Source organism: Rutilus rutilus (genome assembly GCF_951802725.1).
Source record: "Rutilus rutilus genome assembly, chromosome: 21".
Taxonomy (NCBI): domain Eukaryota; kingdom Metazoa; phylum Chordata; class Actinopteri; order Cypriniformes; family Leuciscidae; genus Rutilus; species Rutilus rutilus.
The window spans coordinates 20690357-20703466 of NC_140226.1; the positions used below are offsets into that span (position 1 = coordinate 20690357).

Below are 13110 nucleotides of genomic sequence, written 5' to 3' on the forward strand. Positions count from 1 at the left end.
TAAAAAAATTATCCTGAGAGCATAAAGTCTTTCAGTTAAAATATACCTTCATTTTTATTGTTTATTGTTGTCTGAATGTTTGCTAGTGTGATTTAATTATTCACTTGTTTACCCATCAGCTATAGCAAAAATAAGATTTATAGTACCAGCAGCCTTAATGCGTATAAGTGCTTAACATTATAAGAACAAATGTAAAAGAGATTTACTCACAGAATAAAATATTCTGCTCAGGATACCTGATCATGGAGAAGAGAGTTCACATAAGAACAGATTGTGCTAAGAGACCAGAAGCCAATAAGGTCTCCATGAAGACATCTAACAGATCTCAGCTTTCAACTGAAGACCAACAGGTAATAAAGAAACATGCATTAGGAGCTGCTACTGCATGTGTGGACTGGGCCTGTCACTGATCAATCTCCATCACCTCACAGAACAGGGTCAGGGACTACAGGCTGGTTCAGTGGCTGAAAAACAGCCAGCTGGGCTGTTGGCTGAGTGAGATCAGTGCAGGGAGAGTGGCACTCCAGCTGCTGACAGTCGGACTCTTCCTGCTGTTTGTCTGGCTCCTGGCAGAACTGCACATGGTCCTGCCCTGCTTCCTTCTGTGTGGCTGCCTCTTTCATGGGCAATTCAGGAGGGCAGTGAACACAATCTGGGCCTGGATAACAGCTCCTGTGGTGGAGAAGGTGCCCCACACTGATGGATGCACTGGGATTAAGTGTGAAAAAGCATGGTGAAAGACAAAACCTTCCCTTTATTGCAACCTCACTGAGACTTCCATTTTTATTTTTTGTATGGAAAACAAAGAAGGCTTGTGTTTAAATTCACTTCAAAATTAATTTTAGTGTTGATAAGAGTCTTTTGTCTTGGTGGTCATTGAAATTTTGCCAGGTAAGACATGCATGTCCCTTGAACAGGTGACCTTTAATTGGTCCTGGAACAAGAACATAACCTTGCAATCAAACACATTTTAATATGAATTCCGTAATCTTTACATTCATATCTGAACAGCAAACCTGCATTGTGCTTGCTTTCTCAATTTAAAAGTCAGTAAAATATTATTTTTCCTAGTCCCTAAAATTCGATTGGTCAACTGACTGATCTTCCACTTGGAAACCACCAATCGGTCACCATACATTTAAAACATAAAGCCCAGATTAATTCAGGGGAACAGTTTTATATGCACAAAAATAGCAGCAGAGGTAGGACTGTGATTTGATAAGATTAAATACATTTATTCAGGTCATTGAACAAATCTATCATGTGAAATTTCAGATGCTACTTCAATCAACTGAAAACAATTTCAGCTCATTGTCTGCTTTTGGCGGCATTGAAATAGAGCCTGACCCTGCAGGGATAGAGTAGCCATGGCAACAGACCACAGATTGTCCTTGTCCACATTTTTCAGCATTGGCAAGTTACAGGGCTGCTTATTTTAACGAAACACTTGGAAAAAATCAGCTGAACAGCATCCAGAACTATGGTCTGCACCACTTTAATTAGCCTGGTATTTATACGGTTGCTGAGGGACACAAACACAGAGGAGGCAAAAAGAGTTTTCTTCCATTTATTAAGTTTGAAGCCCACTTATACAAAACTCATGAACTGCTTTTAGAACACTTAGATAGCTTTCCAAACATTTGGAAAATAAATTAAGGAGAAGAAGTAAACAGCAACACAAAAATAAAAACATAAAATAAAAAAAGAATGAATTATGACAGGTGAATATCAACGTGAGGAAATGCAACCCTCACAGAAAGGCATTGTTTAGTCACACATGTGCTACTATTTTAGGTAATAAGTTGTTAAACAAATCCAATAGATTCAGATTTAACCTTCTAAATGATGTTAGGGAACTTCAAACAAGTGCTAATCTGTAATATTGAATCAATATCTTCCACCTGGAGGCTCTATTTGTGTCAGCTGTCTTGTTATCCAATGAGAAAATGGCTGGTGGATCACATTGCTTCAGGCAGGTTATTACTGACGTGTATGGGTCATGCAAAGAAGTGTTATGCCGTGACGCTTTTCTCCTCAATTATTACTATCGTAAGACATAAAAACAGCAAGTTAAACAGAGGTCTATAGAGTTTAGCTGTAAATCCCAGAGGTATTAAGAAAACAGAACATGCAATGCCATTTGTAAATGCAGCTGTGCAAATGTGTACGTGTCACGGTATCCGAGTTAAAATCCCTTTTCCAGCTTTGTCCATGCTGACCTAGTTTATCGACAATGGATTGTGTCTGCTGACCTGTGATCAAGCACCCTGACAGAGTTAAGTGTGAGTGTGTGTATGAAAGCCTCTGGTCTTGAAACTTCAGAGTGTAGAGAAATACACAACAACCTTCAATGCTTACAATCGTCACTCTTTCTTTATGAATCAACATTAAGGTTCAATAATCAAAGAGTACTGAAGTAAAGTTTAATAAAATGCTTATATATCAGGACACTACTGAGATCTTTGCGTAAGAGAATGAGTGTGTTTTGCTCTGGGTTCTTAGTAGAGCAGTTTCTTCCCAAAGCAGTATTATTATTATTATTATTATGTTATTAAAATACCAATAAACAAACAAGCAGAGCAAAAGAAAAGAGAATTTGACTGGTCACAGCAAAATTTCTGTACACAAATATTAAGAAAAGAGAAAGAGGTTTGGCAGGGCGAGAAGAGAGATTTTAGAGGATATTTGGGAAAGTAAAGCTGCCCCAGATAGGGGTAGTTTGCTGACGGTGGGGGGATGGAGGGAGTTGTACTGGGTGGCAAGCCGCTCACCTCTTCTTGGGGGCTTGGGCCGTACGGGGCGGGGTCACAGGTCGCCCAGAGTTGACCCCACCGTACTGATACTTTGCCTTCTTTTCTGAAGGCTTCAGGATCTGAGAGAGAAAAGAGTGTGTGAGTGCATTGTGTGTACACAATGCATGTGTGTGTGTTCTTGTATATATGGTTCATGAGGACACAAATGTGTATAATGACATGGATATTACAATGTAACAATGGTTTACAAGGACACTTTCTGTGTTCTCGTAAACCAAATGACTTAAAAAAAAAAACTGTTTTTTAAAATGTGTGTGGGGATGATGACACACCTGAAAAGAGCACATGAGTGACTCATCCACACTCATCATTCCACCAGCATTGTCAAACTCCCCGCAGTAGTTTGGCGCTGAGAACAGAGTGACCAGCTGACGCTTTGCAAAGAACTCGTAACCATCTTCAACAACCTGCAAAACACGACATACACTCATTGCACTAACTAAAAACACAACCTACATATAGAAGTCATAACCCACCTCAACCACAATTATTCAAAGTTAGCACATGGATAGGCTGGAATGAATTGGTACCTGATGTGCCCTGCAGATTAGGTCCAGATCGTGGCGGTTCAGGAATTTGCTGACTACGTCGGCACCGAAAGTGAATGAAACGCCACGATCGTTCTCCCCCCAGCCTTGAACGTCCTTATCTGGGTCCGACCACAGCAAATCACACAGCAACCCTGCAAGACCAAGAGACAGAGAATATGTATCTAATAATATTTCATTCCATCATCTTGAGTTATAATAAAGTTGATTTCATCTGCAAAATCTGTTTTTTAAAATGTTTTTTTAATGGCCAATGCAAGTACCAACAGATAGAGCAGGGTGGCTGATGGCAGATCAGGGTTATTATCATTAACTAAAACTATTAAAAACATTTTTGTAAATTGAAATAAATTGAAAAGAAAATATAAATACTGATGAAAAACAAACTAAATCTTGACTTGGCACCTAACTGAAATAAAAATTAAGCAAATTACCATATATATATAATATATACACTGTATATATTATATATATATATGGTAATTTGCTTAATTTTTCATATACAGTGTATATATATATATATATATATATATATATATATATATATATATATATATATATATATATATATATATATATATATATATATATATATTGTATGTCACATGCACACACCTGTATCTGGGACGTCAGTTGGTCGCATAATCCGGCGTATCTGTTCCATTGACTGCAGATCAGGAGAGAGACCTAGAAGATGGACAGATTAGAGACAAAAAGTCAGACAGAAAAAGTGTCACAAAGAGAATGCATTCATATTTTTAGACTCAGTTGCCCTATTTTATCAGGCCAAGAGTCACTTCTATAGAACTATCCATCATTTGTTCACTCATTCTCACCTCCATGGCAACAGAAAATCTTCTCATCTATGATGGCAGCGATTGGGAGGCAGTTGAAGCAGTCTGTGAACGTCTTCCAGAGTTTTATGTTGAACCTGCGCTTGCCTGCAACAGACAAATGTACACATTCATAACAATACAGCATTATGCATGACCTGAAAGTTTGTTCAGTGGGTGAGAAAATCAATAATATTTCAGATTGTCTGGTGTGGGTGTGTGTTAAAGGTCCCATATTGTACACCTTTCTGAAGTTTTATTTTAGGTTTTGATGTCCTTAAGAATATATATTTGAAGTATAAGTACCAAAAACCATCCCAATACATTTTTACAGCTCCTTTCTCAGGAGCTCTGCTAAGAACAGGTCCATTTTGGCCTTTCTAATTAATATTCATGAGCCTCTCTTCTGATTGGCCTGTTGTTTTCTGAGTGACGCACGGCCAGGCCAACCACAGGTAAATAGGGTCATGTATGCTGTAGCCTGCTGTGGCTTGGTGATGCTCACAAGTAAGGTAAATAAAACACCTGTGATGATGGACATTGCTGAGGGAAATGTTCTCCGGCCTTATATGTTCGAGACGGACTCAGATCCCGAATCGGCGATGACAAGAGACAAACAACTACCTCCTTACTTTCTGAGTTATTGTAAGACTATTATAATTCCCATTACATCAATGCTGCATGCAGAATTAACGTTAACGCTAATTTAAACTGTCTGTAAACAAACTTAGACTTTTTTTTTGTCAAATTCGATTTAAATCTCAAAAAAAATTACGTTAATAGCTAGTTATACACTGATTTTGAACACTTAACTGCTTTATAATGTAACGTTAGCAGACAGACACCGAATGCAGTAAGCTATGTAACTATTGCTTTCCTACTGATACAGTAAGTTAACGTGCTACAGTTTTTTTTACAATGTTACTTTTTGCTGTAAAAGGTGTACTTGTGGTAAATTGGCAAGGATGCCAACAGAACGCGAGAACATGCTGCAATTGACGCCCAAGGTAAACTTGTAAAACTAAGAACTGTAGGGACTGCAGCATCTTTGAGGAGTAGCTTCTTTGAAAAAACGGCATTGAACTGTGCCTGATTGACGAAGCAGTCACTTGTGTGAAATATGCAGAACAGACGGTTAAGGTCGAACTAAATTGCTGTGGCGTTTCTGAATAAACAAACATTAGCCACTGTTCTCTTATATTAATGTTGTTCGGAAGCCTGTGCAATGATGTAGTTTCCTGACAGTGTGCAGTGCTCGGGGTTGGACTGAAGGCCGTGACTGAGTAGTTCTGACATCACATTTATACGGAAGTCACAACGGCTCGTGAAAAGGCACAGCTATTTTAAGTAGGCTGTGTGCATTTGTTTGTGGATTGACTGTTTTGAAATTTATATGGTAGTTTCATAGCCCCTAGACCTCTGTTATCATGAAAAAAGCCAGGACATTTCAGTTTTGACAATATTGGACCTTTAATATTTGATGTGTTTATATATGCATGTATATATGTGCTCAGATGCTCACACTCATCGTAGAAGCCATAGATACGGTTGATGGAGGCGCACTCGTGATTTCCCCTCAGGAGGAAGAAATTCTCAGGGTATTTGATCTTATAGGCCAGTAGGAGGCAGATGGTCTCCAAAGACTGTTTCCCTCGGTCCACATAATCACCCAGAAAGAGATAGTTTGCCTCTGGTGGAAAACCGCCATATTCAAACAACCTCAACAGATCTGTGTACTGCCCATGGATGTCACCTAGAGACAGAGAGAGAGTTTATATGATTGACATCACAAATCAATAAAGTTACATGGATTTAGTTAAATTAGGCTTAAACAAAAAAAAAAGGCCTAAAGATCTTATCACCCAAAATTCAGGTTAATGACACATACGGGTCTCAGGTGTGCCACAGAGAGAAGAGAAATGACCTCAAACCTACCCTCATTACATTCATATTTTTACCCTGCTCTACTTACACACAAATTTTCAAAACCTTGAGAGATAGAGGGGAAGGAATGTAATTAAAACAGCAGAAATGTTCTCCGCTCTGGAGAAAGAGAGTTTCTAACCTACCACAGATTTTAAGTGGAGCCTCCAACTCCAGCAGGATGGGCTGGCTGAGGAAGATCTCTCGAGATTTAATGCAGAGTCCTCGAACTTCTGCTTCCGTCATCTGAACGATCTTCCCTGGACGACATCCTCGCACTGGAACAGTAGACATCAACATTAGTTAACATCTGGTTAACATCGTTTGTTAACCCTTAAGTGTGACAACTTTACTGCAGCCTCAATAACTGGGTCAAACGTGTGATTTTCTAATCACTCATCACAAATTGGCCCACATACCATAAGGTCATTCACTGAAGCATATTGCACACATAAATAGACACTCTCAATCTGGCAAACTGATTAATCTGATTTTTGAAAATGCTGATTTTTAGTGCTTAGAAACAAAGGCATGTTTATAAAGTCCTGCATGAGCGCTTCTGAGGAAGAACCAGCCACTGGATTTGCCAACTTTTGGATTGCAACATCAAATCTTTGGAAGATATTCAAAGTTTTGCTCAGGGGACGTAACTAGATATCTATGAGAACTATATATTTTGGTTTGACTGAGGAAAAAATCAGTACTTATTTAAATAAGTTTAAAAAAAAATGTCACACCGGTTTATGGTAGTAACTATTTCAGATAAGCACTATAAACATTTAAAAACCATGGTTGGAAACTTCACATATTTGTCAGACAGGTCTCTTCCTGTCTAAGTGGGCCAGAACAGGCTGCAAAGTGGACTTTGTCAATAGTCAAAAAAGTATTGGGCTGTACTCGAAATCACCCCCATACCCCTTAAATAGGGGTCTATTTGAAGGGACAGCAATTTGTCGTGCGCACATTCAATCCCACAATAACGAGTGTACAACCGATGTACACTCAACGGCTAGAGAATACCCAAAATGCACTGTGTAATCCATTGTGAGATTCGCACGTCTGAGTTTTATAGTTACTTGTCTAACCATAGCATGGTTGTGCATAACGCCAGAACGACCTCTAGTATACCTTGCGTTACTTTTCCTCGCGTCAATGGTGAAAAAGTATTGTTTACCTTGTAACATAAATCTGTGCTGCGACGGATCACAGGTGATGAATAGTTTTAAAGGCGCAATTTTTAAATAGCTTAATTTTTTAAGCTATATGAAAAAAGGACACTGTAAATTTTAGTTATTTTTAATTGCTTTTACTTTGTACACAGCTTTCCCTCGCACATCCGTCGCATCAACTGATCTCTGACTCTGCTCACGGAGAAAATTATGTAACCTACGCTGTAAACAGTGCCTTACACTATTAATCTCGTTCAATATACAGAATAACGATAGCACTGATACTTTACTAACATTAGCTTGCATTCGTTTGGGATAGCTGATATTAGCAATGAAATGGTACCAAAATAACAAAAACATAAAACTATTATTCATTTTACATAGAGGTCATAACCTACATGTTAACTGACTAAATAACTAAATGCACTTTGTAATAGTTTTCTAAAGTAACCTCATCACTTGAAGGAACACTCATGGACGAAGTCGAACTGGAAGCTATGTTAATCTTGGAATAATACGGCCACCGTAGGAGTTAAATGCCCTCGGAACTGAAAGGATCAGAAACTAATATTCACTGGGTAGTCATATACAATTTCACTGCTAGATGGGGGAAAATATCACACAGTGTAGCTTTAAACAGCAAGCACAAACGTTTCAAAGGCAGCAGCCCTTACGGCACACTCAGTGTCCAAATTCACTCACTCGTTTTCATTCACTCCCTCAAATGAACTATATTAGTGGACCAATGTAGGGAATAGTGAATGAGTGTATAGGAGGCCATTTAGGACGCAGACTTGCTGTGCAAGATGTCAGGCTGACAATGACACCTGATGCCTTTATCCAATCAAAGTCTAATGGTGGATGCTGAAAAGCTTTGCTATCACAGGAGTAAATTACATTTTAAAATATATTAAAATATAAAACAGTTATTTAACAATAGTTATGTATGACAACTTTACTGTTTTACTGTACAATTGATTAGATAAATGCAGCCCTAGCGAGCAAAATACACTTTCAAAAACAATTAAAAAAATCTTACCGAACTACGAAACAGTAATGTACATAATATCATAATAAATAAACATTCTTATATGTCATGTCCTGCTCACATAATTTCAGTGAATGTTGCTGTTTATGTGAGTGGGAATCTGGAGAGTGTCTGGAATTCAGCAGGAATGTTCCCGCCTTGACAGTCGAGACTGTCTTATTGTTAAACAACCATTTTGCAGAGCGGTTTGTCCAAGAACTTAATTTGATGGAGAGAAACTATAAGTGAGAACTTACTAGCTATAATTCACTCTGAGACAGGGAGAATGACACTAGAAAAGTGTGTATGGGGAGAAAAGGTACAATAGCGCAAAGACAGCATGTCACCGAGAAGGAAAATTTTTGCTTTTTTCTTAAAGCCATGATTTTGGTTATATAATAGCACTAACCATTTTAGTCTTCAGGCTGTCCACCCTCACAATATCCCACACAGACCAGAAATGTTGGAGACTCTTTGAAAAGAATGCTGTAACCCCAACTACTGTGCGCGTATAAAGTGCAGAACACTTTATGAGATTGCAAGCATGGTGCCATTTGTACAGATTGAAGTGTGTAAAAGTCTATGAGCTGATGAAATGTCCCTGTTATTGCAGCATGACTAAACATAAGGAAAGTCTGATTGTGTGTATGTGTGTTTGACAAGCCACAGTCCAGACCAGTCTGAGCTAGATTAAGAGCTGGCTAGAAACAACTTGTTCAAAGTGGCAATCGACTACAATTTGTGAGGAATTTTACAACTAATTCCTCGCTCTGATTCCTTGTTCATCATGTTAGGGTCGTAATATTACATAACAATACATAAGAGCGAAATGACACAGACAGACTAAACTGATTCACTTTCCCACTACAGCATTTTACAGCAATTCACAAGATTATCCAAGTCCTGATGGGCAGCCATTAGACGGTCCTCTCCGACCACCGTGGGTATGTCAGCAGACAGCCTGATCTTCACAGATCGAGGAGTGTGATCGAGAGACACAGATGGAACATGAGAGAAACATACAGAGATATGTTTGTGAGACCATAAAAATCGAAGTGTGAGGAACCGAGAAGTGGGACGTTAGGGTCACAGAGAATCACAGATGGCATTGCTGAGTGAGGGTCAGCAGGAGGCTGTTGGGACAGATGGACGGGCACGAGCCATATCGGTTATCAGGATGGTGCAATAATCCATGGCGCTTTCCTTTATCAAAAGTAACTGAAAAGCAGAAGTTTGTGTAGCAACAAAAGTCACTGAGATGGACAGAAATACCCCCATGGTAGATCCTAACCGAATTCCCCTGAGACATCAACATCGGTCTTTCTACTAGGCCTACTACTCAAAAATCTCTCTAATATCTACTATACAGGATAATAAATGGTTCCAGCATCTATAAAGGCAGAAAAGTAAAAGCCATGGCACACACTAAAGCCAACAATCCAGTCTACAGTAGAGGAACAATTACAGAGCAAACAAAGCAGCCATAAACCAGATTTCAGAAGATTGTAATAAAATATTATGTAATGTATCTAATGTTCTGATAATAATACAGTGTAACACTATGAAATAAATGTATTTTAAGATTAGGAAGACGATTAAATGTAACAGAGAACAAATCTTTAGCATTCCATTTACAACTTGTTCACTTCATACTGAGAAAAAAGTTAATCTTTATATTTAAGTTAAGTTACACAGTAAAGTTAATGTGTATAGTAAGAGAAAATACGGTGTAACATTCCTAAGAGAATACAGTGTAATGTTATGGATAGTATTAATTTACCATTATGATGAGTATTCAATGTAACTAAGGAGAATACAAAGTAATAAAGGGAATGTAGCAGTAGCGGATCCTGACTGTAAATGTAGGGAGGGCAAATTCTGGGTCTTAGCGCTAGTTTAGGATAAACAATTTGTAAGCTTTATTTTCTAATTGCTGAACACATGCAGACACACTTTTGGCAGAGGTCTAGTGTCCTTGCGTAATTCAGCCTGATGGTGATGCTCTAATGATGGACTAAGTACTGCTATAAGTATACGCACAGCACACATGTTGGTTGCATCTGAAATCACATACTTCCCTACCATATAGTAGGCAAAAACTGTATGTGACAAAAGAAGTATGTCCGAATTCACAGTACTCATAAAGGGTAGGCAAAAAGTACCAGGATGACCTACTACTACCGGCGAGATTCTGAAGTGTGCATAAAATGGACACTTTACTATCCCATGAGGCCACAGGAGAGGATTTGTGAATGGCAGTGAAGCGATGTAACTGATGCTGGTAGGTTGCATGATAATGACACCATGGCGAATTTAGCACGTCCAGATTACATTACTACTACACACATTCATACTACATAGATTATAGAACCTACTTTTTAGCGGTCGTGAAGTAATTACTTATTCAAAATAAGCACTTACTCAAGAAACTATGCGATTTCGGATGCAGCCATATCTTTATACTTTCATTAATTTGATATGATACTCCACATAAGCCTTGTTGAGAAAGAACAGACATGCCAACTAGTTACTGACCTGATTCAGACTAATATACACATAGCTGAAGCGGACTGATATCGTCTTGGTCTGGAGCGAGGTTTAAGAAGATATTGTAAAAAGTAAGCTGGGCTGTCTCAAATCTGCCCAATTACTCTCAATTAGACTGCGCTGCACTTCCATTTTTCCAATGAGGTGCTGTAGAGCTGGACAGGGCTAAGGCACTTTCTGTCTGCTTAGTATCATGATACCTGCCTGGCCATGCGTAAAATTTTAATATCCTGCTCACTTAAAGGGATAGTTCGCCCAAAAATGAAAATTCTGTCATCAATTACTCACCCTAATGTTGTTCCAAACCAGACTTTCGTTCATCATCAGAACACAAATGTAGCCTAGATATTTTTTATGAAATCTGAGTGAATTCTGTCCTTGTGTCAGCTATGCAACTACCACTTTGATGCTTCATAAAGTTTATAAAGAGATTGTAAAACTGATGAATGTTCATATGTGAATAAAAGCCTAAAATCAATCTGTTTAGCGTATAACGCGATTGTGTCTTGTCAGAAAATGTGGACTAAACCACTCAATTCATATGAATTAGTTTTACGATCTCTTTATGAACTTTTTGAAGCGTAAACATTTTTGTTGCGTAGCTGTCAATGGAAGGACAGAAATCACTCAGATTTCATTAAAAATATCTTAATTTGTGTTCCGAAGATGAACAAAAATCTTACGGGTTTGGAATGACATGAGGGTGAGTAAATGAACGGTTTCATTTTTGGGTGAACTAACCCTTTAATGACTTAAAATAGTCTACCGGTACTCTATAAAAACAGAAAAGTATTTGTTGCATAATGCTGAAAATATTTACGATTTATTATTGATTCAGTTTATATATTTTGGTGGGGCACTGCTCCAAGACCTGCTCATTCAGATGAGACGAGCTGGAATAAAGGGAAACATTACTAACAGTATACAGTGTAACCTTATGAAAAGAATAGTGTGGATTCAGTTATTTCCTCAGAGGACTACAATAAATCCATTTCATAATCAAACAATAAATATTCTCTTCATAGCATAACATTGCACTTGTATTCTGTTAATAACGTTACACTGCATTCCCTTAATGAAACTACTTTGTATTCTCCTCGTAACGTTCTTGTTACACACACTGTAACGCGTTACAGAATACACACTGTAACGCGTTACAGAATACAAAGTCATTAAAGGAATACAGTGTAACGTTATTAAAAGAATACAAGTGCAATGTTATGAGGAGAATAATTATTGTTTGATTATGAGGAGGATTCATTGTAGTCCTCTGAGGAAAATGCAATATAAAAATAAGAACTAAATTAACGTTATTGAGAGAAAAAACAGTGCGATGTTACTAAGAGAATAGCGTAACGATGTGCAATAGGATTTTAGAAAACACATTTATAACATTAAAAAAGCGAAAGGTTAGGAGAAGTACACGGTCACGTTGTATAGGCTAAGGCTACTAAATATAGTGTGAGTGGAGTCGAATGGAGAATCAGAATTACGTCGGTTACATTCGCCTGAAGTCAACGACGCAGCGGACACTGCATCGTCCTGCCCTCTCTCTCATTTACTCGGTTTCTTTGAACAACTGATGTATAAACTGTAGGCCCTCGCGTCTCGTTCCTGCTTCGCTAGATAAAGGCAAGGTTTGATCTAATCTAAAACTCCCAGCACTGGGATAAAGGCTGACCAAACCCCGGGGCCACAGCCGTGTTTGTAAACAGGGCGCAGAGACGCGAAGCTAAGCTATCTTTACGCGCACAATTCCCTATTCACCAACAGAAAAACAGATTACGACACATACATAAGTACCGGGTATGTTTGTGTAAACGTTAAAATGCATTCACTTTCAAAAATCTTACCTTCAAGAAGACGAGAAATGAGACTGTCGACGTTTAATTCCCCCTCCGCCATCTTCAGTGCCGAGTTCTGCATGCAGAGCTTCCAGTAACGGCCGCTAGGTGGTGGTCACAATGACGTCATTCACTTGGTTACAAGCAGTTACGTCAATATTAATGACCTTTTCATGAATATTTAATCGTTTGAAGGCAAACTTTTGACCTGTTGAAAGCAACTTAATTGTTAATGGTATTTTCTATTGTTCAACGTCTTGCTATTTGTGTATTTGGTTTCCTTCCAGGTGGATTTTATCCTACTCTAATAAAAATCCACCTGGAAGGGAATTACACGTGGCATTTATTTATTTACTTATATTTTGTAATCAATTTATTCAGCTTGATTCGCACAAGAGTGCGTTTC

General features: G+C 38.3%; 1 protein-coding gene across 1 annotated transcript; it reads right to left on the bottom strand.

Annotated features, from left to right (window-relative positions):
- Positions 1-1553: 1553 nt before the first annotated feature.
- Positions 1554-12820, bottom strand: ppp1cb (protein phosphatase 1, catalytic subunit, beta isozyme). The gene is made up of 8 exons (XM_084393366.1): positions 12714-12820; positions 6264-6395; positions 5717-5947; positions 4198-4302; positions 3977-4048; positions 3344-3495; positions 3086-3220; positions 1554-2872 (listed from the first exon to the last, which is right to left on the bottom strand). Exons 1-8 carry the CDS (start codon positions 12784-12786, stop codon positions 2768-2770), a joined length of 1005 nt encoding a protein of 334 aa, XP_084249492.1. The 5' UTR covers positions 12787-12820; the 3' UTR covers positions 1554-2767.
- Positions 12821-13110: the final 290 nt, after the last annotated feature.

Excerpts from the sequence above, each read along its gene's own strand:
- ppp1cb (XM_084393366.1), bottom strand. The coding sequence starts at position 12,786 with ATGCAGAACTCGGCACTGAAGATGGCGGAGGGGGAATTAAACGTCGAC. Across the intron at positions 4,303-5,716 it reads CTATGGCTTCTACGATGAGT|GCAAGCGCAGGTTCAACATA; the intron begins GTGAGCATCTGA and ends TGTCTGTTGCAG. Across the intron at positions 2,873-3,085 it reads CACTCATGTGCTCTTTTCAG|ATCCTGAAGCCTTCAGAAAA; the intron begins GTGTGTCATCAT and ends TTTCTCTCTCAG.